General features: G+C 57.1%; 1 protein-coding gene across 2 annotated transcripts in view; it reads left to right on the plus strand.

The window, feature by feature from the left end:
- SND1 (staphylococcal nuclease and tudor domain containing 1) overlaps window positions 1–25,559 on the plus strand; it is a 424,510-nt gene extending 398,951 nt beyond the window's left edge. For both annotated transcript variants that reach the window (XM_082632934.1, XM_082632935.1), the window contains 8 exons: window positions 11,172–11,360; window positions 16,503–16,644; window positions 20,012–20,135; window positions 21,038–21,107; window positions 22,117–22,230; window positions 23,005–23,208; window positions 24,804–24,848; window positions 24,956–25,559. In XM_082632934.1, the coding sequence (XP_082489060.1) occupies window positions 11,172–11,360; window positions 16,503–16,644; window positions 20,012–20,135; window positions 21,038–21,107; window positions 22,117–22,230; window positions 23,005–23,208; window positions 24,804–24,848; window positions 24,956–25,021 (954 nt within the window). In that variant the 3' untranslated portion in view covers window positions 25,022–25,559. The remainder of the gene's footprint in view (window positions 1–11,171; window positions 11,361–16,502; window positions 16,645–20,011; window positions 20,136–21,037; window positions 21,108–22,116; window positions 22,231–23,004; window positions 23,209–24,803; window positions 24,849–24,955) is intronic.
- The last annotated feature ends 2,145 nt before the right edge of the window (window positions 25,560–27,704 follow it).

Here is a 27,704-nt window from a genome sequence, read left to right on the forward strand (position 1 = left end):
TTGCAAAGTAACAACATTTATTGAGAAGTTACTATGTGCCAGACTCTTCTTAAGTATTTAATTTGGGTCTGTTCATTTATTCTTTAATAAAACCCTTTGAGGACTTCCCTGGTGGCACAGTGGTTGGGAATCCGCCTGCCAGTGCAGGGGACACAGGTTCTATCCCTGGTCTGGGAAGATCCCACATGCCGCAGAGCATCTAAGCCTGTGCACCACAACTACTAAGCCTGCGCTCTTGAGCCCGCGAGCCGCAACTACTGAGCCCGCAAGCCACAGCTACTGAGCCCTCGTGCCTAGAGCCCGTGCTCCACAACAAGAGAAGCCACCTCAATGAGAAGCCCGTGCACCGCAACAAGGAGTAGCCTCCGCTCTCAGCAACTAGAGAAAGCCCGCACGCAGCAACGAAAACCCAACGCAGCCAAAAAAAAAAAAACAAAAACAGAAAACCCTTTGAGGTAGGTGCCATTATTATGCCCATGTGACAAATAGGAAAAAACTCAGACCCAGAGAGGTTAAAAACCCACTCAGGACCACACAGCTGGTAAGTAGTAGAGCAAGATGTGAACCCAGATGGTCTGGCTACAGAGCCCGCCTCTAACCACTGTACTGCACAGCCTGTGATAAGCCACACACTGCAGCATCATCCAGGGGCCATTAGGGAGTGGTGAGACTGGTGGCAGGGATGCCAGTGAGGGGACTGTCACCCACAGCCAGGACCTGAACTCGGGGAGTGGCGATAAGGATACAGAAGAGGGGGAGAATTCAAGAGACGTCTGTGAAGTAGGACCTCTGTGACCTGGAGATCGACTGTGAATGTAAAAGGAGTTGAGGATGATTTTTAAGCTGCTCGTGCTACTGAGTGAGATAAGAAATGCAGGTGAAAGTGCAGCTTTCATAGTGAAGATAGTAGATTCAGGATTGGACTCGTTGACATTTATCTGGTGGAGGTGAATCCTGAAGAGAGGTCTGGGCTGGAAATAGGAGTGGTGGTGTCGTATAACTCTGAGCCCTGCAGGACGGAAATTGTCTACAGCCTCAGATGGCCCCCTGGGGAATATCCATATTCAAGGGGCGTGTTGGTGGGAAAGAATTCACAACTTGAAACCAAGAAATCACGGAGAAGACGCCAAGATTGGGAATCACAGAGGCCTTAGAAAAGAGTTTCGAAATAGAAGGGGGAGTGCTTAGCTTTGTCAGATACCTAAAAAGAAATTAATAAAATGGCAATGAAGAGGTCTTGAGTGACCTTTGAAATGGAATGTCGACAGTGATGACCAGCCGTGTTGGATGGAGAAGTGAAAGGAGGTGAGATGAATACTCTTTGGGTAAAGAGAAAGAGGTCGACTGGATGGGGCGCGAGGTCAAAACAAGGTTTTCTAGGATGGGCAGGATATTTGTAGGCAAAGAGGTAGATGCTGATGGAAAGGGACTCAGGGTGGTTGATTATAGGAGAAGGTGACTAATAGAAACAGGTGCCCCAGGAAGCAGGAGAGGGTGTGATCTAGAGCCAGGTGGGGTTTTTTGGCCACTCCGCGCAGCTTTCGGGATCTTAGTTCCCCAACCAGGGACTGAACCCAGGCCCTTGGCAATGAGAGCGTGGAGTCCTAACCACTGGACCACCAGGGAATTCCCTAGATCCAGGTTCTTTTTCTCCAGGGTGGAAGGGAAAGAAATAATTACTGATGCCACCGTAAGTGCTTTATGAAGGCAAAGTGTGGGTCCGCATAGAAACCCACAGCAGTCCACCTAAAGCCTAAAGGTTGGATCAGCAAAGCAAGAGTACGCCTGCCCCAGAGGAGGCCTTGGCATCAGGAAGATATAAGTGCCTACAGAGAGGAAACTGACATTCGTATTTGACCCGATTGGACAACATTTGGTTACTTTCAGGTCAGAGATTTGACAAGCTCATACAGTTCCTCCACAGGTCCTACACACACTAATTTCTTCTGACAGACAAGGCCAACTGACTTCTCACCCCTAGCTCAGTCCCTACAGGGCTCGGGGGCAGCCTCAGGGACCCTGGCCGGGCTCGGGAGGACACCCACTGCGGCTGGCTCCCTGGCCCAAGCTAAGGGCTGGGGGCCAGGACGCTGTGTGGAGGCCCCAGATGAAGAGCAGTCCTCGCCGCTCTTTCTGGCTGGGACCACTCTTCTCCGCATCAGCCAGGGAACATGAGGAGGAGCGGGGCCGTTCAGGTGCACCCCACTTCCAGAAGGGATTCCAGAGCCTGCCTCAGGCTCGGGAAACCTGTGGGAAAGGATGTCAGTGGTGGTGCCCTGGACAGGGGTGGGGGCAAAGCGAGGGCCCCCAGTTCCGCCACATTCCCTGCATGAACCTCAGGGAAGAGAGAGTTAAATTTCCCTCCAGCTTCCAGCCCCGGGTTTTCCTGGGAAGATGAACAGTCTGCTTTCCTTATTGTCTGCACCAAAGGAGCAGATCGCATCAGTTTGTAAACTGCGTTGCCGCTTGCAAAGGCCTGGAGTCAGCAGGTTTGCATTTCCCAGCAGACTCAGACGCAGCTGATCGCCTCGGCTCCAGCCTCTCCACCTCAGGCAGGACCAGGAGCTGCCCCCCGACCCCCGACCTCTGTCATCCCACCCCTCATCCCAGAGGTGTTCAAGGAGAGAGAGAAGGAAGCCCTGAGCTTCTAGCTGAGCCACCTTGCCCAGTGCTCCGGCCTTCCCTCAATTTCCAGGAGCCTCTTGGCCCCTCTTGCCAACCCGGGCCTGATTTCCAGGCATTCCTAGGGCTTTGGCTTAGACGAGCGCACAAATGTCAGAAAAGAGGTTTTCTGAGAACAACTGGCGCTGTGGGTCGGGCTTGAAAGCATCATTTGGTCTGGAGGTGATGAGGAATTAGTAGCAGCGGCGCCGGTGGGGGCTGGGGCCCTGCTACTCCAGGAGCACAGGGGAGCTCGGTACCGCTTCTGCACCCCACCTGCCCGCTCCCCACCGGCGGGTGGCGGTAGTGAGACCCAGGAGGCATTTCATAGGCACTGCCTCTGCGGCTTCCGGAGCGTTACATTATTAATTGCCTCGTGTTAATGCTCTTCGTCTCTGAGGGACAACCGTGTGTCTGCGCGTGGCCGAGGGTGGAGGGGACGAGTTCGCTGTGTTAGGCTGCTACTATATGAAGGTGAGGTGTCTCTTCAAGTTCACGGCTCCGGCTGTGGCAGCACCTTACAGCCTTCCTGCAGCATCAGTGATGGTGGAAAGCCCAGCTCTCCGGCAGCATGGCTACCTCTGCGGGGCAGGAAAAGGAGGCTCAGTTGCACTCTGGTCGCCCTGGATCTCTGCTCACATTCTTGCGGGAAGCTCTGCATGGGACGTGCGGGTCGGGAAGAGCTGGAGTGCCTTTCTTCCTCTCTGCAGGCTCTCCCTCAGGGCTTGCCGATGCGCCTGTGGGCCTCCCCCCTGCCCTTCTCTCCCACGTAACCCCTTGTCTGTCTTCTCAGTCATACTGGTGCGCCACCAGGGCCACCACCCCTAACCCCAGCTCATACTTTAGGACGTTCCGAGCAGAGAGAACCTTAAAAACCGGGTTCAACTCTCACTAGCATGTGGGGAAACTGAGCCCGGAGGAGGGTATGACACCCCAGCCCAGAAGAGCTGGACCCTGGATCGCTGTTTCAGTCCAGGGTTTTTGCTATGCTTCTCAATGCCTTTTCCCCATCTAAGCCTCATTCCTATCTTGTTCCCAGTTCCAGGCTTGTTACTGATGGCTTTGGGGTTATTTAAAGCAGGGCTAGGACCAGATAGCATATGGAAAGGACTGAGGCTTCTGCCTGTCATTGGGGCCAATGATGTCACCTCCCCCGAGGTATCCGCACTCCTGCTGCACCTTCTGGAGGAACCTGCAGCCAGCACCTCTCCCCTCCCGCCTCTGCCACCTCTTGTGCAGGAAGTCTTCCTTTCCAGATGCCCCAGGGCAGGCATGTCCTGAGCTGCCACTCTTGCCCAGCTGGCATCACCTGTCCTACTGAGGCAGCCACCTCCCTTGGGGGAGGGAGCATCGCCCTCAGCTGTTTTCCAGGCAGTCCACAGCCTCCCAGCCTCTGGGGCCGAGGCTCAGTAATTTCCTGTGTTGCCTCAGGCACTGCACAAGAGAGAGCCCAAGACGTTTTCCCGGGGGAGATTGTACCTCTTTTCCATCCTCCCAACGAGTAAAAAGGGGAAGGTGGGTTATATGGGAGGGGAGACTCCCCACCCTCCCGCATTGCCAAAAACCCCCTCTGTGCTGTGCCTCCTTTGGCTGCCCTGAGTCACCACGTGGAGCGTGCCACCCCCTGCTGTATGTCCTACCTGGTCCAACATTTTTAAATTCCTTTGCCCTAAGTGCCCCTGGCTCCCTCATTTAGGCTGGCTTTTCCGTGGAGGCGGCCTCCAGCTCACTTCCCCCCAACCCCACCGTGAAGAAGGCTACAGGAGGGGACCTGCGTGTTTCCAGCTTTGCCCCAGACTTAGAGCCCTGGGCATCCAGCTTGGCTCCTGGAGCAGGAGAGGGACAGCTGAATGAACCCCCCAAGGTGGTGGAAATTTCCTCTGTGGTCTTGCAGCTGAGCTATCTGGTCTTCTTCCCCAACGCACAGTACTCTTTCAGAGGCTGATTGGCTGGGGGGCCAGGAGAGGTTAGCGTCGTCGGCTCTGTAAGAACATCAGCCCCTGTCTGCCTTTCGTTTCTCCTGCACACCCCCTCACCTGGCTGGCCCGGCATTGCACCCCGGCAGACTGGGCCTCACTGCCTGGAGTGGGAGAATGACTCCGCCCCCATCGCCTGTTGGATCGAAGTAGTTGCTGTGTTAAGAAGCTGGACAGAATCCAGAAGGGGACCAGTGGCGGGGCGCGGGGCGGGGGGGAGACCAGGACACTCCAGTCGCTGAGAAGAGGGCTGTGGGAAACAAAGCGTTCACGGCCACCGCCACCTTCCCTCCCCGGGTTGCTTCCAGCCGTGGAGGCGGGAACTGCTCAGAGTCTCCTCTTTCCTCCTCCCCTTCTGCCCTTCCCTGCGCACCCGCAGCCGCGAAGGGTGAGACCACAGCCTGTTGGGGTGGGCGCTGAGGTGTGTGCTGCCTGGGACGGGGGTGCTTCCTCAGTAATTAGGAGACGTGCAAATTAACAGCCTGTGCCATTTGTATTAATTTGGTAAATAAGCCAGAACAATTTCATTAGTGGCACCTTAATGTGCTTGGGAACAGGAGGATGTGTCCCGCTGTGAGGCAGCAAGGCCTGCTGGCTGCCCCAGCCCAGTGGGGCTGGCTGCTCTCCCTCTGGGCACGGCTGGTTGGGCCACATACCCGATGGGCCCTGTGGTGGAGAAGGATCCCTCCCCGCTCCACTGATCAGAAAGGCGTCTGTTTGTTCAGCTGGGTTTGGGGACAGTCACTCATTAGGTTGTCCCATCAGCCTGCACTTCCCTCACCTCCCACTCTGGGTGTTAAGAACCAAGGGAACTGAGCTCAGCCACACAGGGCTGCTGCTGCTTGTAACTAGCCTGGCTGCTGTCAGCTGGCCCTTAGTTGAAGGAAGAGGGAGCAGTTTTACGTCACCAAAACTTCACGGCTAGATTTAGGATCTGAACCCAGGTCTGTCTGACTGCAAGATTCATGCTCTTTCTACCATCTCATGGCCCAGTCAGTACACCCAGCTCTGGAGCAGATTCAGAGAGCAGGCTTCACTTGCCTTGGAGCTGACAGTCTAGGTGGAGAATAAAGACATTTTGAAATGAAATAACTACCCTTCCCCAGAAGTAAATAATTGGTGATGATGATGAAGAAGTATTTGTATGTCAAGCACTCTTCTAAGTGTTTAGCATACTTATATTAGTTCATTTATCATCAAAACAGATCCTTTGAAGTAGGTACTATTGCAGTTCCAAGGTAATTGATTCACCAGAGCTCATACAGGTGGTGGGTGGATTTGTTTGGCTCCAGAGTTTGTGCTCTTAACCTCTATGCTATACATTGGCCCCTACGTGTCAAAGGGAGAATAAGCCCATAAATGTTCAGGCCAGGTGTTCAGTTCACTGCAGGCTGAGGTTTAGGGAAGCCTTCACGGGAGGGTGGTGTGGAAGCTGGAAGAGCTCACCTCACGGGGCCTAGTTCAGAACCACAAAATCCCCACCCACTCTGCCAGCATCAAGAGCACAGGACAAGAGATGTTGGCAGGTGACCAGACCAGCAGGGGTGCACAGTGTGGCAGCACTTCGGTGTCCTTCAGTGCCTGAGGATCAGGCCTGACCTTTGGACATCTAGGCTCTTGCTCTGTCTTTTTTTTTTTTTTTTTTTTTGCGGTACGCGGGCCTCTCACTGTTGTGGCCTCTCCCGTTGCGGAGCACAGGCTGCGGACGCGCAGGCTTAGCGGCCATGGCTCACGGGCCCAGCGGCTCCGCGGCATGTGGGATCTTCCCAGACCGGGGCACGAACCCGTGTCCCCTGCATCGGCAGGCGGACTCTCAACCACTGCGCCACCAGGGAAGCCCTCTTGCTCTGTCTTAACCAGAGTTATCACCAAGCCTCCTCCTCCACGTGGCACCACCCCTTCTTATAGTCTCTCCGGAGGCAGTCTCCTCCCCCCAGCTCCATGTGTTGCTAGGTCTCAGCATTCGGCTTCTGTATGAGCGTTGAGGAGGGGGAGTGAGGAGAAGAGCCATCATCTGTCCCTTGCTGACATTGCTTGTGTCCACATGTACACATACTCCGTGGTCCCCTCAAGGCCATTATCATCCCACCTGTGTACACACCAAATGCCCACATGCTTATGAAGTGTTCTGGCAGCCTGTGGTAGTCACCCAAGGCCTGACCTACCTGAGGTCACGTGCCGCTGTAGGAGGCCTCCCAAGGAAGACGGTGAGTCCAGATCTCTTCCTGGAACATTCCAAGATGCCAGAGAGACAGGTAGCCATGCTGTATAGCGCTTCGCACTCTACACCACACTCCATGAATAGTTATCTCATTAATGCTGCGGTAGCAGAAAGAAACCAGAAGAGGTTTCTTGTGTGTTGGACAAGAATGAGCCTCGCCTAAGTCCTGTCTACAGTTGGAGGCAGCTTGTAGGAAATTGCTGTCTATGTATCTGTATATAGTCAATCCTCATTACACATGAGTCCATATTTGCAAATTCACTTAATTACTAAAATTTATTTGTAACCTCAGTCAGTACTCCTGGTGCTCTTTGGATCATTTGTAGATGCACACGGAGTCTCCTGGTGAGCACATTCCCAGCTAAGGCTGCACAGGCAGCGGCTCTCCCTTCTTGTTTCAGCTCCTCATTCTGCAAACAAGTGCCCTCCTTGTGGTCTATTTAGTGCCACGGTTTTCCGGGTTTTGCACTTAAAAATGGCCTCCAAGCATGGCGCTGAAGTGCTGTCTAGTGTTCCTGAGTACAAGAGGCTGTGATGCGCCTTAAGGAGAAAATCCATGTGTTAGATAAGCTTTATTCAAGCATGAGTTACAGTGCTGTTGGCTGTGAGTTCAGTGTTAATGAATCATCAATATGTATTAAATGCGGTGTCTTTAAACAGAAACGCTCATAGAAGAAGGTTATGTTTTGATAAGTTGATAAAAATGTGACTCGAGTCTTGTAGGAACCTAACGCTGTGTTCCCCCTGGGGGCAGTGGTTCGGTATTCCCTAATTCCTTGTTCATGGTGACTTTATAGAGACAAGTACCCCCAAATAACTGTATATAAGCCTATGCGTGTGTATATGTATATATTTTTTTAATTAGGAGAAAATATCAGAAATTTGAGTCTTTAGGCTGAGTCTTAAAGTTGAACACAGAAACAGAGCTTTTACAGATACGGACCCACATAATATTATAGTCAAGTCACAGATTCCTAGCAGTCAGTATGAAAGAGAGACATGATGAAGGATGAACACATATACCCACCTGGGAGCGCCCTGCTGAACCCTCTGCTTGGTTCCCATGCAACTTTCCCAGAGCTAAAGAGTCAAGACTTTGATCTTCACACTGAACCCCTGTGCCCATCCAGGCTGGGGCGTGGCCAGAAGGATAGACATAGCACAGGGTGAGGGCAGAGAGCGAGCGTCTCAGGAGCAGCGGGAACACTGGCCCAGCCCTATCCCTCCACTGAGCCCAGCCCACCTTCCCCTGAGCCCCGTTGTTTGATTGAGAAATTACTGTGGTGGCGGCAGCTGTAATAAAAGGGGAAGCAGAGACCCAGGGGCGACAGCTTTATCTCCCTCTACAACCCAGGATGGATTGGGCGGCAGTACAGTGCCCAAGGCCAGAGATTTCTTTCCTCTGCAGCTGGCTGGGCCCAGCGGTTTGTCAAGCCCAAGTTAACATATCGATTGCAGGAAGGGAGCGGCTGGGTAAGTGTAAAGCCAGAGCTCACCTGCCAAGAGAGCCTGGCAGCTCCCCAGCAGTTCTGGCCCCAGGTGTGGCTGCTAGTCACTGGGGTCGCCCTCTAGTGGGAGCCTTGAGAGGCTGGCATCTGGTTTGTGGCCTCAGAGGGTGAGATGTAAATTCGACATTGGCCTTGTAGAGTGGGGTCTGAGCGTGGGCACCTTATAGGAGAGAAGGGTTGTACCTGGCCAGTTGCCTCTGCAAGTCGTCTCTCTGAGGTTGTTGCCTCCATCCCAGGAATCTGGTGCCAAGAGAAGCCATCAAGCTTCGTGTCACACCGGTCCACCGCAAGCCCTCAGGCTGGAGGGAGGCCTTGTGCCGAGCAGGGCAGCCATCCTCAGTTTTAAGAAAAGGACACCTGGCAGTGAACACATGGAAGACAAGAGGTCGGGAATGGGGGTGCTGGCATGGGCCTGGGCTCAGTGTTGGTCTGGGAACTGTTCCAGTTTGATTTGCTTTCAGCTGGTCATGAGCAGGTGTGTCCTGAGCCCCCAAATGCAAAGGAGCCCAGTGGTTTGGTGGTGGGAGCCTGCGTCAGCACCCCGTACTCTACCCGTTGTCTCATGAGCCCCCAAGCACAAGGCAGGCAGCCCTCTGCTCTTCCCAGAATTCTCCTGGGACCTGCTGCTGCTTGGCCTTAGCACATTTGATAAAGCTCGGCAAATGAAGGAGATGGTCTTCTCATGTATCATCTGCCCAGCCCTGTTCTTGTCTGACCACTGCAAGCCTGGCAGCCTCTTCCGCCATCCTTAGCCCTCCCACTGTAGGGGCGCCCAGTGCTTCAGCGCCCCGGGCATTTAAAAGGTGGCAAAGGGCTCCTCAGGGAGTCCGTCACTCACCTCAAGTGAATTTAGGTGGCTTATTGGCTGATGAGCTCTTGGGGCCCCTGTTTTTTTATCGAGTCCCATTTTGCCCACCTGACCTCTCCCACAAATGCAGGTCCTCCAGTAAATTAATTGCCAGAATTCGAGAAAGGAGAAACACGTTTTGCCACCTCCAGGTGCCGGACGCTGGTTCTCCCTGCTCCAGCCCTCAGCGGTGTGAGGCCCGCGTGGGGTAGACCCAGCCCAGCAGAGCCCAACACTTCCGCCCCAGCTGTACCAGGGAAGTGCAGGGTGGTGGAGGGAGCTGGCCTCAACCCAGTGGAAGGCGAAGAAGGGGCGTCAGAGGTGTGCCCGGAGGAAGGAAGGACTGCTCCTGAGACAGAGGCTGTGGGGGAGGAGGAGGGGAGGGTCTTTGCTGCTCCCAAGTCAAGCAGGCGGTAGGGAAAGAAGGCAGCAGGGCAACCTGGCTTCTGCTCTCAGCTCTGACCCTTGCGAGCTCCACTTCCCTCGTCTGTGCGTCAGTTTCCCTGCCGACGAGATCAAGTTGGACTGGATGGGTCTAACATCTTGTTTTTTTCTAGCTCTCATAAACTCTGTGTATTCCCTTCTGTGCCACACCCCCGCTTCATGTGTCGTTGAACTTGCATTCCACCTGAAGGGGTAACGGGGGGGCCTCAAGGAGGAAGAAGGGTGTTCAAGAATAGGAAGAAGTCAGGGTCCCACCTCCCTGGTCCTGCTCCTTGTCCCACCCCCACTGCCTTCCCTCCGCCCGCCCAAGCCGCCTCTGTCTGCTTATAGGGAGTCGTGTCCCGGGCATCTCTCCCTGCTGAGTCAGGGCTCCGCCAGGTGGGCGGACTGCTCTCCTCCCTCCTCGCCCCTCAAACCTAGCCCTCTGCCCTTGGCTGCTGCCACTGGCTCCAGCCCAGGCTTCAGAGAATTCCCAGGTATTTAGACACTCATTTTATTGCTTAATCGAGCTTGAAGCCGTTTAAATTAATACAGGTTTTTACGTTTGTCAGCAAAGGCTTTTACAGGCCCCTTTAGCAGGAGAAGAAAGGTCAGGAGAGGATCAAAGAAGGAATTCCTCCTGGGCCTTTGCCTTCGTGAGGTGGGAGCAGAGTCCATGCCGGGTCTGGGGTCCTGGGTCTTGGGGAAGTCCTCAGGGGAGGAGGCCCGGGAGCCCTTGGGCTCTGCAGGGATCCTGCAGGGTCTGGGGATCGGCCATAGCACTCGGCCCCGAGGTCTGGGCTGATGGTGGTGAGCACACCCTTCCAGTTATGCTTTTTTAGGGATAACTTCCTGCTGGAATCACCCCCGAGCTGCCCCCGTGTGGTAGTGCACTTCCTGCCCACATCTCTCTGCTTACCTATCCCCTTCCCTCCTCTCCTCACCTGGCTTTCATCCCACCTCTTTCATTACCTTCATTAAGCATTACTTCATTCAGCTCTTCCGGGAAGAACACAAGTTCCCCTCTCCTCGGGGATTGCCTTGTTCCCCCAGGGCCTGTCTTCAGGGAGGAGCTGGGGTTCACTGGGTGCTGAAGAAGAGTGGGATGTTCCCACAGCTATGGCCGCTGCCTGTCTCACCCCTGACCTTTATCTACATGCTTGCGCGCACGCGCGTGCACACACACACACAGAGCTTGCTTAAGCTAAGGAGAGTCAAGTTTACCCTAGTAGCTCTCTGCCAAGGGGAAGGGGAGGGGATTTGAGAAGAAAGGGGGGTTTTGAAGTTGCTTTGTCAGTGACGTATCTGTCAACAATGGTTCTGGGCTGCAAGAGGCTGAAAAGTATAGACCAGCTCACAGCACTCAAGTGAAGGGCTCTAAGAGGCTCCCACAAGCTCCTACTCTGCTTGACTCATCCTTCCAGCTACTCCTGTCCCGTGGAGTGACGGTGGTGGCAGTGGCCCAGGGCCGCTGTCCTCCGCTGCCCACCCTGGGCCCCTGCTGCAGGCTGATGCCCCCTGTCTCTGCTCCCCAGGTGGAGGTGGAGGTGGAGGGCATGGACAAGGCTGGCAACTTCATCGGCTGGCTGCACATCGACAGTGCCAACCTGTCCGTCCTGCTGGTGGAGCACGCGCTCTCCAAGGTCCACTTCACCGCCGAGCGCAGCTCCTACTACAAGTCCCTGCTGTCTGCCGAGGAGGCCGCCAAGCAGAAGAAAGAGAAGGTAGGCTGTGGAACTGGGCCTAGCTGGGGGGGCAGGGGCTGCCCTCTCTCACCCTCCCCTCCACCCCCACGCACCAGCACCGCTGTCTCCACACGACAGACAGAAGCGGTTCTGTCACCCCTCAACTGAGTGACCCCGGTTGGCGCTGGTCTCAGACCCCATGTCAGGATCCCCACGCTGAGATGGCCCCGGACCCACTCTGAGCACTCCCTGTTGGGCCAGCTCTGGTGGCCCTGGAGCAGGAAGCTGCCTGGAAGGTGACCTTGGAGCCCCTGGGCCGCAGGAGACCAGGAAGCCTGCCCTCCCCCGCCCTGCCCTCCGGTGCTCTCAGAGAGGCGGGTTGGCCTGCGGCCCACGTCTGAATTTCCTTCACATTGCCCTGCAGGGAAGCCCATTTTGGAAGCTGCCCCAGGAGATGCATAAAGCTGTTAGGACAGCAGATTTACAGCCCATCACTCTCTGCAGACACTGCATTGAGGAGACAAGGGGGGTGGGTCGGAAAGCAGCCTTTGGAAACAAATGGACGATTAGAGAACCCAGTGGTTTGGGTGATGGGAGCCGGGCTCGGCACCCCCCGCCCCCAGCCTGTCGCCACTGACTTACAGCCCAGCACCGATAATGGGGATAAATCAGCTGGCCACAATTTTTCAGGGCTTCTCTGAGTTTGAGGAGGATTTCATGGGACAGCCATGCTGAGCCATAAATTTGTTGCAGGAATAAACGTTTCTTTCCCCATGGGGCAGCCATCTGGCTTACAACTCGCCTCTCATAGCCAAGGCCCAGACACCTGCCACAGGGAGGAGGGACTTTGGGGCCCGGCAGGCTCCTCGTCCTCACCCCACTCCGGATCTTCCCACCTATCCTCTAAGAGAGGACACATCGCTACCCCCAGGGGCCCGGTCCGGGACACCATCTTGGATCTCTGTGTATGTCTTATTCCCATCCCCTAGAGATTAGGGCAGGTGACCGATCCTACTGGAGGCTGAAGGACCCCAGGGAGAGGTGGCCCCAAAAGCCAAGACAGGTAAAAGGGACTGTCCATGCCTTGGAGGAGTGAGCAGGCCACCACGGGGCCCCCAAGGAGATGTCCACGCTTCCTTGTCCCAGTTCTGCCCACATTAAACCCTCTCTGCCTAGACTGATGGGGAAGCCGACAGCCTTGGCTCCTGCAGCACAGGAGCTTCCTCTTGGCGTTCCTGTTTGTGGCAGCTGAACTTAAGACTGCCACCTCCATGGGCCTCACGTGCAAAGGCTGAACGAGTTAACGGCTGGGTGTCAGTGTGGCAAGCACCGGCCTCTAAGGCCCAGATTCTGCAAGCATCTTTGCCCCCTGGCCCTGCTCCCTGGCTACTCAGCACCTGAGCTGAGAAGCTATCTCTTCAGATCTGAGTGATCTTCTACCCTCTGAGAGTAGAGACCCCAGAGGGACCAAGGAGAGGACAGAGAAGGGAATCTGGCCAAAGATGGAGGGTGGTCCCTTGCTTGGGTGCTGAACTGGGCATCACTGTTTACTACACAGTGGATTTGTCTGAAAGAACCCAAGTCATCATTTCGCGGGTGCCACGTGATGGTGCTGAGGAGTAATTGCCAGTGATTAATTACTTACTCAGGCTGCGTGGTTTTATTCCAGTCCAATTAAAATGCGGCGCACCACCCTCAGGGTGGGGGCCTGCCTGCCTCCTGGGTCCCTCTCCTGCACATCTCAGCCTCTTCAAGGATCCCGGGGTGACCTCACATGACTTGCCTCCTCCTGGTGGGGCCGGGACCCAGGAGTAGTGTGGGCAGAGCCTTGCAGCGGCCCTCAGAGTTAGCTGCACTCAGAGAAGTTGGTGGTCCGCTGGGGGACAGTAAACTATATATCTGAGGTGTCCCCAGGATCCCCAGCCTTGCCCCACTGGTGACCCCATGAGAGCTGCCTTAGCTCTCGAGAGACAGGCACATCTGGGGTTAAAAGATCATCGTGGTACCTATGAGCTGACTGAGGAAAGTAATACAGAGAGATTTTGTGAGACAAGGAGCAAGCAGAAGTCTTAGGTGGGTGTGATTATACGCGAGCACATTTCTGAGCAGGCCTGTCTGGGGAAACCCCGCAGTGCTGTATTCGCAGCTCTGAGAATTTAGCTGCCTCCCTGCCAGGCCTAATTCCTCCCTGTGCCTTGCAGACACCTCTCCTCATGAAGAGGCCAGTCAGGCCCTCCCCTTCCTCTGTAGGAGGCTGATGCAGGGCTCCCCCCTCCGCCTCCTTTAGGGATCCTGGACAGGTCTGAGGACCAAAGAGGGAGCCGCAGATGGCAGCTGTCTGGACTGTTCCCCCATCGCCCTTCCCCCTTTGTGCCCCAGCAGGGCCCTTGACAGGGCTCTGTTGGCCATTGATTGGCTTTTACTGAGCTTGGCTTCCCCGATGCGGGCTTGAAGGCCTCCACCACCCTGGCCCCATGCCAGCCTCACCTCCGGAGCCTCCTGAGCAGCGATATTAAATAGGGTCTAGAAAGGAAAGGCTCCAGCCAGTGGAGCCTCGGTCCACACTGCCCATCGTTTGCCAGGAGGCGCGCCCAGGGCTCCCCAGGGAGGAGGGAGGGCCAGGGGCAGGGTGAGGACAGGAGGGGAGACAGCCTCTACTCCTGACCTGGCCCCGGGATGCAAAAGCGATCTGAGCAGGACAGGAAATGGCGCGACGGAGCAGCATGTAGCAGAGGAGGGAGGGGCTCCCCTTGCCCACTGCCCACTTGTGTCTGTAGCCAGGGCCATGGCAGGGTCACAGAGGGTGTCTTGCCGATGTGTCTGTCCCCTCCCTTCCCAGGTTCTGCAGGGGTCAACAGAAGCCAGTGTGGGCAAAGCAGGCCCTTGTTCTAAGGGTGGGGACCTGGGCGGCCAAGCCCATCCAGTTGACTGACTGCTTCCCACCAGGAAGCCACACTGACCAGCTTGGGAAGGGACCCCGCCCGGCTCCACGACTGAAGGGCCAAGCCCGTCCTCTCCTACAAGTGGAGCTCCTCCATCTGAGGAGGAGCTCTCCCTCTTCTGCCCTTTAGCAACCTGGTGCTTCTCGTGTCTTCTCACCTCAGGGGGCAGCAATATACACCCCTGTGCTCCCCTCCTGCTTCCCCCGCAGCTGTGGGACACCAACGGGACTGGCCCGTTGCCGCCTCCTTGTAGGAGAGGGGCCTGAGGGCCAACCCGAGGCTTTGTTTGCATCATCCGTGACCTCTAGCCCGCTGCCCCCCCGCACCTGCCAGGGAAGACGCTCCACCTCCTCTCTCCCAGGAGGAAACCTGACGCTGTCGCCTGAGGCACCTTTACTTGAGGAGTCGTTAGCAGTTTCTGCTCTCACCCTGTCAGTCTGTTCCTAATTCACCCACACGGAAGAAGAGCCTCCTTCCGTACAGCGGTACAGCCGAGGGAAGCCAGGTGGAGTTAGGATGGGGGCCCGCGCAGGAGGCAGCACAGGGGCCCTGCGTCTCCAGCCCGCTGTGTGCTGGGAAAGGAGGGAGCACGATGGGAGAGGGGAGGGCCGCTGACTTGGTCTGGAGCGGGTAGGGGCACCGAGTGCAGACAGATTGGAGGGTGGTGTGGTGGGAAAGGGGGGCAGAGGACAGACTGCTGGGTCAGGAGGGCCACTGCTGGGGAGGGGCCAGAAGTTCGGGCCCAGGTGACGTCTCTCCCATCCCTCTCCGCCCCCGTCTGGCAGCCTCCCCCCGGCTCAGAAAGTCCCTGTTGCTCATTCCAGTTCTCGGGGCCCTTGCCTCTCCTAGGGGAGGGACGCACACGCGTGCCACATTAAAGGCAGGAGCATGGCCTCTGCGGGTGTGGCCCAAAGTGGGTCAGTAATTCCAGCCTTCCAGCCCTTCAGCTGCTTGCTTCCTGATGCCCCCAGGAGTCCGTGTGTCAGCTGCATGATCATGTGGTCATACTCTACCATCTCTTGCAAGGGAAGAAAAGGCGACTCACAAGGCATGTGGCTTGACAAAAGTCACACGGCAAAGTAAAGGGCAAAATGAAAAGACCAGAGTCCACATCTCCCCACCTACAGCTTTCCCTGTTGCTCAGTACTACCTTTTGTGTCCAGAGGCCCAGTCACTGCCAAAATTCCCCTTGAAGAGCTCTAGGGCCAGGCCGCCTGTGTTCAAATCCTGGTTCTGCTACATCTTGCAAGCCTGTGTGCCTCAGTTTCTTCATTTGTAAAAACAGGGGTAATGTTTATACCTTTTCAAACAGTTGTCGTGAGGATTAAATGAGCCTAGTACTTGGATAACATTTAGTGTGGCACCTAGCAAGCATATAAGGTTTGGGCTAATATTTTATCACCACCCCACTCATTCCTGTGTGTGTGTCTGTGGGACCCCGTGTGCGGTCCAGTCCCCCGGACTCCCCCACCCCCTTTCCAGCACTCAGATGGAGAGCCACCTCCCTCCCCTGCTATGACAGGCCTCACCACTGGGATAATCTCCTGGCCGCAGGATTGGATTTGACGTGCTGTCACCCCGAATCAGCTTCTGAGCCGCTACAACCCTGACAGTGCAGGGCTAGGGGTGGAAGGGAGAGGGAAGGGTGGAGGGGCGTGGCCCAGCTTCTGAGCCGGGGTCAGAGCAGCCTGCTGGAGGTGAGAACAGAGGCATCCTCGCACAGTGGCAGCCCTCGCCCCCGCGGCCCAGGGCTGTCACTTGGAGAGTCTCAGGAGCACCTGTGGCCCTGTGACAGTGGGAGGGCCTGGAGAGTTCAGAGTGACCCCCGCAGGGTGGTATGAGGGAGGGCGATGGGGACCCAGCACCACTCCAGCACCGAGGTTCTCACACGCTGGTATGCGTGAGAATGGGAATCCCTGGGGAGACTTTGGTTTTGACTCACTTTTCCTGGGACCCTGAGAGCACATCCTGATTTGGCAGGCTGGGGTGGGACCCAGGCACCTACGTTTTCAGTAAGCTCCCCGGTTGCTTCTGATGCCTGTCAGAGCCGCTGGATGGGATGTGCTCTCCCCACCCCCGCCCAGAGGTAGGAGGGTTCCAGGGGCTCATCCTGTGGTGACATTACCTCCACACTCACCCGCCGGGGCAGTGATTCCCCCCTGCCCGGAGCCCCTTTCCTGGCACCCTTTCTGACTTCACTTCCTCATCCCCTCCTCCCCTGTGCTGACTGCACACGCAGGTCTGGGCCCGCTACGAGGAGCAGCCCGTGGAGGAGGTGGCGCCCGTGCTGGAGGAGAAGGAGCGCTCGGCCAGCTACAAGCCAGTGTTTGTGACTGAGATCACCGACGACCTGCACTTCTACGTGCAGGATGTGGAGACGGGTGAGCGCACAGGCGCGGCCCCTCACGGCTGCTGGCATGACCTGGCCCGCCTCAGGGCCCCTCTGTCCAGTGGGAGGGAGGGACACAGCCCAGGGCTTCCGGGGGCCTCCCCAAATAGCCTGCGGCTGCTGCCCACCTCCCGGGCCCGAGGTCGTTTTATCAGCTGCAAGTGACCCCGGAGCGGGCGAGGCTGAGCAGGTCCTCTGAGGACTGGTGAGATAACCAGTTTTGTCTGGGTGGTGCTCGGAGACTCTTAGGTAATTGTTTTAGTCCCAGACACCCCTGGCAGGGCTGGGCAGGAGGACTTGTAGCCCTCAGAGTGTATCAGGAAGCAACGGACAGATTGTCTCTGTGTGGTCGGGAAGCACAAGCCGGCTCTGCTAAGTGCCTCTCCCCCTCAGCTTCCGTGGGAGGCGAGGAGGGGGAGCCTGGGCTTGTCTCTGCTGGGGTTTCTCCTTCTCCACAGGTTGCCACAGCCCTGAGTGGTAGCCAGTTGCCATGGTAACTGGCAGCACGCTAGGGGTAGTCATCCCCAGAAAGTCTTTCTGAAGGACCCTCTCTCTCCACCCTCTTCCCTCCTCCTGCCCTCAAGTGCAGCGCACCGTGGCCAGGGTCCCCTCGGCAGAGACCTCAGGCTTCTGGAGGAGAGAGGGCAGTAGAGCCGGCTCTCCCAGCAGCTGCGCTGGGGCCCCTCCAGCCCAGCTTCCCACCTTTACTCCCTTCACTGTCGCCATCCTGACCTCCCTCCTCTCGTTGCCACCCTCTGCAGGGAAACGTTTTAGTTGAGGTCAGAGGAAAAAGCTCTCAGAGCCAGCTCTCAGTCCACAGAGCCAGATCCTTGCAGGGCGGAGGGGGCTGAAGGTGTCGGTGGCACTGGAGGCAGCCCCGTAGGTGGCAGGGTGCGGCTGTGCCCGCCCTCCCCGGCCCCACCCCCAGGCCCACTCCAGATTGTCAGCAGCCTCGCCTCAGCCACCTCCCCTCTAATGATATTTCCCAGGCAGGTACCTGCTCTTGTGGCAATGTCATTTCACCGGGAAAGACTGATCATCTCGAGCCCTGGGCTGGCTGTACTTGGGAGGGGAGCGAAGCCAGGGAGGGGCGGAGATGGAAATGATGAGCCTGGAGGATTTGGTTCTCTTGTGGCCAGCTGTAATCCTGGTGGGATGGGGCCCAGTCTTTGCCTTGGGACTGAAGCAGGGAGGGGGCCTCCAGGCTGGGTGGTGTGGAGTGGGGGGAGTCTGGGTGGTGGTCCAGGTAGGAAGGAGAGCTATTCCTAAGCACAGGAGCCAGCGAGAATGGCCCTTGGAGAGCTTGGGGAAAGGGAACTCAAAGAAGACCCTGCCCAGGGTACCCCGGCTCCCATGCAGGCTCCACCGGGCCTCTGGGTCCTGCTGGGTAGACCTGCCTTGAGTAAGAACAGGCCCCGGTGTCTCCAGGAGACAGAGCTTGAGGGTTCAAGGCCTCTGCCCGCATACTGTCTTGTGATCTCAGAGGCTTCCTGTGCCAGCTCTGTACCCCGCCTGGCTGTCTCTGACTGCTCTCGGAAGCCAGGACGCTGCACTGAGCGGTAGCCAAGGCAGATAATAGGGAGAGAAAGAGAACTTGGGGGAAACTGTGTATTGTTGGAAGATTGGAGGAGCGAGTGAGGTGCTGTGTGGCACGCCACCTGGATAGGTGTAGGCTCCAGAGAAAACCCTGCCTTCCATCAGATCTGTGACAACGAACCTCAGCGTACACAGCCTCCCTCTCCTGCAACCTTTTACCCCTCTTGGAGGCAGGGACATCCTCTGGCCCTGTTTCCCTTCTCTTAATTAAAGCCTGCCTTCGGGAAGGATCTGGTGAAATGACGAACACATTGCCATTGGCTCTAAATGACCAACCGGGCTCTGTGTAAGGACTTCCCAGAGGGCTTTGCCTGTTCGCAGAACTGTTGCCTCGGAGCAAAATAACAATAATAATAATAATAATAAAAATAGACCAAGTATGGCGGGACCTTGCCTGTGTAGAGGTAGCTTCTTAGTCCCTGAAATTTTACTGTCTGGGCAAGGAGCACAGGCGCAGGAGAACGGAGGGTTTATTGCCAGGTGGGGGGAGGGCAGCGCCTTCTGAAAAGTCCCTGAAACCATCCTGTGAACACCGGCATGGGGGCCCGAGAGTGTGGACAGGGCGTGCGCCTGCGGGCCCCTCTTCAGCACTGCGATCATCAGGCACCCTGCACAGGGGGCTTTACCGGGTCTCTTGAGAGTAAGCAGAACCGAATGAGCTATGGTCTGTGCCGTGAAGGAGCTCCCGGTGTAGCGGCAGAAACATAAACCAGACGGGGAATGGACAAGGCCCACTGTGACAAGCGTACCAACGGCCGTCATGTGTCAGGCCCTTGTAACAGAGTGGCCGGGGGCCCTGAGGATGGGGGGCGAGTCCTTCACCACCACCAGCCGCCCTCGCCTCAGAGAGGGAAGGGGGAGCAAAGGGCCTGCTGAGAGCTTGAGTCGGGCCCAGAGGGACGCAAAGGAGAAGCCACTGGGGGCTGATGCTCAGCAGAGTAGTGATGAGGGGCTGTGGCAGGAAGGAGCCAGGGGAGGGCTCTGAGAAGACCTTGGGGCTTGCCACACCCAGAGAAAAACAGACCAGCAGCAGGGACCGATGACCCAGGGTCAGTGGTTCGGGAAAGACAAGGCAGGGAAGGGGTCTCCCTCCCCCGAAAGGAGGAGGGCAGTGAGTTGGCGTGGGAGGGTGGGAGCCCAGCCTGGCAGCACTTGGAGGTTCAGTTCAGCATGTGTCTCACGGGGCGCGTCAGGTCAGAGTGTCCACATTGGAATAGACTGAGACTGGGCCCTGCTGCCAGAACTGTTCCCCGCCTTGCACAGCGCAGATTCTGAGGCCCTTTCCTTGTCCAGGGTCGTATGGGGCCCATCCTTCAGCTCCACTTTTGCCCCCAGGAGACGTTGCAGAGTGGCTGCTGTCCGTCACCGCCTCTGTGGCCCAGGCCAGGGCCCGCCCTAGTAGGAATGGAGAAGGCTGGCTGGCCTTGGCCTTGCTTAGTGTCCACTTATTTCCTCTACCTCCTAAACCAAAGCCCAGGATCATTCCCTAGGGCATCTCTGGCCATGGCCAGTAGATTGGAGAGCCGAGACTGGAAGACTGGGTGCCTCTAAGGCCTGAAGTGTCAGCAAGATACTGTGAAACCTCCTCGACCAGGGACCAGAGGGGACTTCCCTGTGGGACGGGGGCAAGCCAGTGCCGCGGGCACCCTACAGCATTCCACATCCTGCCCACTCCCCAGGCTCATCTGCCTCCCCAGCCCCATCTAGAGATGATACTCCAAGGTACATGGCACCCAGGTCTCACTCCCTGTTCCTCCCCACAGGCACCCAGTTGGAGAAGCTGATGGAGAACATGCGCAATGACATCGCCAGCCACCCTCCCATCGAGGGCTCCTATGCCCCCCGCCGGGGCGAATTCTGCATTGCCAAATTTGTAGACGGAGAATGGTAGGCCCCCTGGACCTGACCAAGGCAAAGAGTCTAAAGTAGGAGTAACAGCAGTTCTGTCCCCAGGGCCCAGGCCTGCAGGGCCACTAGCCAGACTTCAGGCATTTGCCGTAGTGGCCGGCTTTCCACTGGATGCTTGTTCTTGACCTTGGCCAGCTCTCCGGAGTGGCCCTCTTTGTTGCCCACAGCCTGTTTGCGGCCTGTGCTTTAACCCGTGGTTTTTCTGCAGTCAGCCTCTGGCGTAAAGAAGTGTCCCTCCTTCTCTCTCCTGGCCTACTCCTTTGGGGAAGCCCTGGCTGGCTGGAGGTCTCCAACACCCCCCTCACCCCACACAGGAAAAATGACATCAGGGTGGGGGTAGGGGACGGGGTGAGGGCAGAGGCTGGTGCTCAGTGAGCCTGGACCAGCTGCCACCCTCCACCCCAGCTGCCTGGGACGTGAGCGGCAGCGCTCAAAAGCTGCAAGAAGGTCACTTCTGTCTGATCTACCAAGCGTGGGGCCCATGGCCTTCCCAGGGTGACGAAGTGATGTGGATGCGTTCCCTGCTGTGGCCTCCCAGGCAGATCTGCCGGCTAATTACAGCTGCTGTTTAGTGTGCTGGGTTTAAACAGCAGGCATCAATCTAGTCATTAGTCTTGTCGCTTTATGCCCCAAGGACACATTAATCTGCTCCACACGCTGCCCTCTCCCTCTGCTCCCAGCTATGCTCTGATTCCATTAAATGGTGGCCACAGCACCCTGAGCTGTGGAGTCCGAGAACTGCCCTTTGTGACACCCATGGGTGTTCACTCTGAGCCCTGGGCAGGGAAATGCTGTAGCCCCTGCCCTGCCACTGCTGGCGCTCCAGGGAGACCGGCCTCCTCGGGGCTGTCCCTTGAGTTCTGCCCGTGATGCCACTGCAGGTACCGCGCCCGAGTGGAGAAAGTCGAGTCTCCTGCCAAAGTACACGTCTTCTACATCGACTATGGCAACGTGAGTGCGGGGGCCAGGAGGTGGACGAGTGCGCAAGGGAGGGGCCCCAAGTGCCACCAGGGACCCTTCAACATAGTAGGCCCCTAGGTCAAGTCCATCTGCCCTCTCCAAGGTCCCTCTGAGCTTTAGACTTCCTCCCTCCCTGATGGAATGGTGAGCGTGTGGGCCTCTCTCCTGTTCCTCTAACAGGCCCGTGACCCCTGAGTGACTGGGCAAAACTGGTATCTCTGGTCCGAGGCCTTTGAGCACTGAGTGGTCCTCTGTCCAGGCCCAGCAGCCACAGCCCCGGTTCCTCTGAAGAGTGGGTCCCCGAAGGCCCCTGGTCCATGTGCTCAACTGGGTCCTTGTGTGCTGATCCCCAGCACATCCCAAACCCAGGCTTGCTGGGAGGGGGCTGGTACCCCTGGGAGAAATGCCCCTTGGGCTGGGCCTGGGAGTCTCCCAGCAGTAAGCAGGACAGAATGCTGTCGTTCAGAGCCATGCCGCTCCTGAGGACTAGTGTGGAAGGGCCGTTAATAGAAAGCCCATAGCTGGGCCACACTCCCACCTTACCACCCAGGAATACACAGAGGAAGTGGTCTTGCCAGGCTGGGGTTGCCCCACACACCTGAGCCAGAACCACTAGCAGGCGGGGCACTGCCTGGACCCTCGTCTTGGAGCGCTCTTCCAGCCAGGGCCCCCCCAGCCTGTGGGAAAGGGGTCAGGGAGCCCATGTCACAGAGGGAAGGTATTGGGGGAAAGTGGAGACAGTGATTAGAGTTGAGCTACCAGGTTGGGTATACAGTAGGAGCTACTGGGTGTGCCAGCACCAGGCCCAGCTTCCCACCTCCCAGGCTTTGCGGACTGGGCGAGTCCGTGTATGTGGCTACTTGGAAACGAGCCCTGGGGGATGGGGTGGGGGATGGAGGCGCTGAGTTAGAATCCCTAGGGGCCTGGCCGTGCGAGTTGTCCCCCGAGAGCAAGGGAGCTCCGAGTGTGTGATGCTGTTGGCCTGGTGTGTCCTCTGCAGAGAGAGATCCTGCCGTCCTCCCGCCTGGGCACCCTGCCACCTACCTTCAGCACTCGCGTGCTGCCAGCCCAAGCCACGGAGTATGCCTTCGCCTTCATCCAGGTGCCCCAAGACGTGAGTCTCCACGCCTTCCTTCCTCTCAGCGGGGACTGTCCCATGACACTCAGACACTGCTGCAGTCCCAGCACGTATCTGCACGAAGGAAACCCAGCCCCGTCCTGGATCCCACCCCTCCGTCACCCTAGCCCCCTCTCACGGGGCTGAGCCCCCAGTGCGTCCCTGGTTAGTGGCCACTGTCTTTAGCTTCTTGGGCTCTCGGCTGCAGTGGTCTCCCAGCACTCCTTCCAGGCTCAGACGATGCCGCCAGAAGTAACTGCCCCCAAACAGCTCTGACCATGTCACACCTCTGCCGAAAATCCTCCACTGAGGTCCCACTGGCTGATGGGAGGAGTAGAAACAATGGTGACGGTCTGTGAGTCACGGGAGAGAGGGGCGTGGCCAAGGAGGTTGAGGGAAGGTGGCATCGGAGCCTCTGAGCTGGCTCTTGAGAAACAGGGGGCCTTGTGGGCCAGGGCATGTTGGGCGAAGACTGGTCCAGCAACCGCAGCCGGGTGTCGGGGGCCCTTCGGGCAGCAGCAGGAGATGTCAGGCCCTGTCTGCCTGGGCAGGGAGGTTATTCTTCGTGTTGTGGGCGGGAGGGGCTGTGGGCAAGGGGGCCCTTCATGTCCAGAGCCTGTTTCCTCCCTCGCTGGGGTCTAAGCAGGGAGTGAGGTGATGCCGGCACGTGCTGGGCAGACTTCCTTGAAGTCCGTGAACAGGACCTGGGGCCCTCATGGCTCATGGCTGGCGCTCGCCTCTCACGCTGACCGGGGTGTGTCCCTGCCGCAGGAGGATGCTCGAACAGACGCCGTGGACAGCGTGGTGCGAGACATCCAGAACACACAGTGCCTGCTCAACGTGGAGCACCTGAGCGCCGGCTGTCCCCACGTCACCTTGCAGTTTGCCGACTCCAAGGGGGACGTGGGGCTGGGCTTGGTGAAGGAGGGATTGGTCATGGTGGAGGTGCGCAAGGAGAAACAGTTCCAGAAGGTGGTACGTGCTGCGGATGTGGGGTGTCCCTTGCGCCTCCCACCGCCGTCACGGGGGGACTGGGAGGGGACTGCACCGGGAGCCAGAGGGGCAGCTCCACCGTCTTGCTGCTCCTGTTGGGGGAAGATAATGGATTTGGGTTTGTTGGGGTTTAAAATTTAAAAAGCTAATTACATCCCAAATTAATTGGCTGCTGGTTTGGCTGAAAACACAGCTGCAAACTGGAGCGGAAGGTTTGCCTTTGCCCGCACCCCCGGTGACAGGCCAGGAAGCTCTGCCGGGGGTGGCATGGAGAAGGTCACAGCCTGTTGTGCTGTCTCTCCCGTCCTCACTTGCTCCTCTCCCAGTCCATGACCAGCTCCCAGCACTCAGCGCCACTCTGCCACGACACCCCTCCAGCCTGTTTGGAGAGGCGCAGGGCTTAGAGCTGGGCCTGAGCCCCACCTCCCTCGTTCATGAGACATCTGGCCCTAGAGATCAGCCTTTGGAAGCCTGAGTCTCCCATTCATGACGTGAGGAGAGCACAGCCGGCCCGGATGCTCCATAGGGTGGACCATGAGGATCGGGGGCTGACACCTGGGAAACCTCCTTGCACTGCTCATTTGTTGATCACGAGGACCAGGCCTCTCCCACTCAGCCCCGTTCCCATCCCAGTTTCCCCCAGCCTCTCCCCACGACATGCCAGCCTCGAGGGATGGGCCAGGCCGGTGGGAAGCTCGTGCCCTTCTGCAGCGCCCAGCTCCCCCGCACTCCTCTGAGTGGAGGGACACGAGCGGCAGGGTTGAAACCAGTGTTCTCTGTCCACTGTGCCCTTGCTTCCCCTTCTCCCCCGTCTCTTGCCTTTCCTCTGTTCCCACATAACGATTGGTGGTTTGTGGATCCATGGCTCTGGTTCTGCAAGTTGATTAACTCATTTGGAACAAGACCTCAGTGTGAGTCACTTCTGTGCCTCATCTGGACAGGAGGGGCCTGACCGAAGTCTTCCCCCCAGTGTCCTAGATCACTCCTAGGAGTTAGCTTAAGTTTCCCTATAAAATTGGAGCTCTTAGTGTCCACCATACGAAGCTACCCATAATGTCGCTGGTGTCTAGAAACACCTAATGTATTCATTCATTCACTTACTCACTCTTTTAGTAAATATTTACTGAGGACCGACAGGTCTCAGTGAACAAGAGACAACGTTCCATGGAGCTTACATTCAAGCATGAGGAGACAAAGAAGAAAATAAATATAATAAGTCAACAAAATTAAATGTTAGACGATAAGTGCAATGGAAAAAGGGAAAGTAGAAGTAAAGACAGGGACTCAGGAGTATGTCAGAGGGAGTGGTGGTGATTTTAAATGGGGTCATTTGAGGCCTCGTTAAGAAGGTGATACTTGACCAAAGACGTGAAGGGGCAGGATGGGTCGCCAGGTGGACAGGAGGGGAAGCGTGTTTCAGACGGTTGAGACAGCCAGCATGGAGAGTCGAGAAACAGCCAGGAGACTGTGACTCTGCACTTGGATTTTCCTTGGAGGGAGCTGGGGACCCGGTGAGCAGGGCAGTGACGTGACCTGGGCCTCACCCTGACCACCCCTGTGTCCTCTTGTCCCGCCAGATCACAGAATACCTGAACGCCCAGGAGTCAGCCAAGAGCGCCAGGGTGAGTTTTTGCCTCAGGAGCCCCAGAGGGTGCTGAGACAGGGGCTTGGCCGTTTGGGTCCCAGCAGGTCCCACCTCCCTGAAGAGCCATTTTCTGTTTTCTCGCAGCTGAACCTGTGGCGCTACGGAGACTTCCGAGCCGATGACGCAGATGAGTTTGGCTACAGCCGCTAGGGAATCGGGTCTGGCCCCCAGCACCGCTCACGCCAGTACCTCTTCCTCTGCCGGGAGGGGGTTTTCAGCTCCAGACCTCAAATTGGGGGCATAGATTGGGTCCAGCTTTGCTTCAGTGTATAGGAATGTCTTGTAGGGTGGCATCTGGGCTGGGGACGGGGGGTGGGGGGGAGTCCAAGGCTTGCAGGGGACAGGCCACTGTCTTCTGCGAGGACAGGCACTGCCATCCGCCGTCTCTCCCAGCTGATTTTGTTTCTCTTTGGGGGTTTGTTTTCTAAAACTTGTCCTCAGATCAGGAAGAAACATGAAAGACTTTGTCCTATGGAGGGCATGATCCTGGCACCCAAGGCCAGCTGGCACCCCACTTCTATCCCAGACTCCCCTTTTCCCCAGCTCTCTGTCCAGCTGTTGATTATGTGATTTCTCTGATACGTCCATTCTCAAATGCCAGCGTGTCCACGTCTGCCCCTTTGCTAGCCCTCCCCATTTCTGTATTTAAAGCTTTTGAGGCCCAATAAAATAGTACATGCTGTCTGCAGCCCTTATTGGTCATGGTGGAGGCCAGAGCCCAGGGTTTCGTCAGCCCCAGCCAGGAGGAGACCTGGGCGCTTGAATGACCCCTGAGGTCTAATCCATATGCCTGGCCACACCCGCTAGAAACATAGCCAGTCATGGGAAGCAGGGCAGGCCTTCAGAGTTCCAAGAAACTCCTGGGGCCTGGTGGGCGTACCTGACACCATGGCCATCATGCAGAAGACTGGGGATCTTCTCTTTTGACTCATCTGCACATGGCTGCCCTCAAGAACCTTAGCAGCTCGGCAAGCAGTGCCCAGGATACTCCATGCAGGAAAGGCCAGGCTCGGTCCTGCCAGGCCCAGGCGGGAAGTTGCTGGGCCTGTCCTTTGGCAGGACCCACCAGAGCCCCAACAAGGGGCCAGAAGGGACTTGGCCGAGGGAGATGAGGTGATTTCCCTCTCCCTGCTGTAACAGAAGGAAAGGCTAATGCCAGATAGGCTGGCACAACATGTGTTAAGGTCAGTGGCCCCTGGTCCCTGCCCAGCTCCCTCCAGCTGGAGAATGGAGCTGGAGGATGGGGGCTCCGAGAGGGGTCTGGGCAACAGGCTGAGGAGAGCTCGTCTCCCCAGGTTAGCTCTGGGTCTGTTTGACTTGACAAGGTGTCCCCCAAGTCCTCCAGGTGGAGCTGGCCATGGAGCTCAGAAACCCCAGGCTCCTCCTAGCCCCTGAGGGGGGAGCCCTGAGAGCGGCCACCGTGGTGTGTTCAGTGAGGGGCCTGCGTGCTTCTCAGGGCACGAAAGCAGGTGTACGCGTGTTGGGGGCTCACCACTCCAGCAGCTGCAGTGTCCAGGGGACCTGCCCGTTCTCCCAAACCCCAGGGCCCCACCCTTGTGGCTCTGACCTTCCCAGGCACATACTCTGGTGTCACATGGTGGCCCGTCTTCTTGGCAGCCCTCCCACATTCTGATCTGGGGTGATGCTCCAAGCTGCCATGTAAGATTGGTTCTTTGGTCAAGTCTTTGGGGAAAGTCAGTGGAGGTGATGGGGCCTGGCTGGCCAGCTCTCATTCCTAAACAAGGTCCTGGACCCCAGAAAATTCTGGCTCCTGGCAGTTTTGCCCCACACCCACTCATTCAGGCCCAGGGGTCACGTGGGGTTCTATCCAGGACTCCTGTCTTCCTGTACTCCTGTCTTCCTATACTCCTGTACTCCTGAAGCAGGGCAGGCCTTCAGAGCTCCAAGCAACTCCTGGGGCCTGGTGGGTGTACCTGGCACCATGGCCATCATGCAGAAGGCTGGAGATCTTTTTTGCCTCATCTGCACATGGCTCCCCTCAGGGACCTCTGGGTTGGTCAGAACGAGTGTTTATGCTCCTCGAATCAGAACCTCCTTATGGTCCAGTAAACTGTTTTCCATGACTCCGTACAGCCCCTGTGCGGCCCGAGAAGTCTGCAGGAACGGGTGTGAGTCTCTCCATCTGTCTCCACTCCCCGGGAAGCTGTTCTGCCCCCGCAGGCAGGCCCACTCCCACCACCGTCTCTCATTTTATTTTTCTCCATCGTGGAGGCTGGTCATGGAAAAGAAAATGCCCCTTTCACCCATTTCTCTACCTCCTGGTAGGGCCCAGAGGTAGGTCGGTGTGTATTCATTTGAACGCGATTGGCAGAGGGGCGAGATGCCAGCTCACTCTTTTGTAAAAGGGTCTGAAGTCATCTCACTGTCTTAACAGTTGCCTTGGTTACATCTGTGCCCAAGGATAAACCCTTCATGGTTCTCCAATTGAAATGATGCCTGAGCCTTCCCACTTCTGACTTGCTTTCTCCAAGGCTGATTTAGACAAAGGTCAGAATATTCACCAGGCCAGAAGGCCCTGCTGCTGCTGGTTTTGGCCCCAGCTCAGTGTTACTCTGTTTGCCACATCGATTGAGTTCCTGAGGTCTGTCCTGGGCAGGGCTGGGACCAGGGTGAGGCGAGCCAGGCACCTAGGGTGCAGAATTTAAGGAGGCACTCAAGAGTGTGCAGGTGCATTGGCGTATTTTGTTTTCATCCCCAGTTGAGACCAGTCAGCACCAGCACTTGAACAAGTAGCACCAAAAAAAAAAAAAAAAAAAAACCTCTCCAAAGGCCCTTCTCCTGCTAGAGTTGCAAAACATGGCTCTTGGTGTCA

This window comes from Mesoplodon mirus, assembly GCF_964341445.2.
Source record: "Mesoplodon mirus genome assembly, chromosome: 9".
Lineage (NCBI taxonomy): Eukaryota > Metazoa > Chordata > Mammalia > Artiodactyla > Ziphiidae > Mesoplodon > Mesoplodon mirus.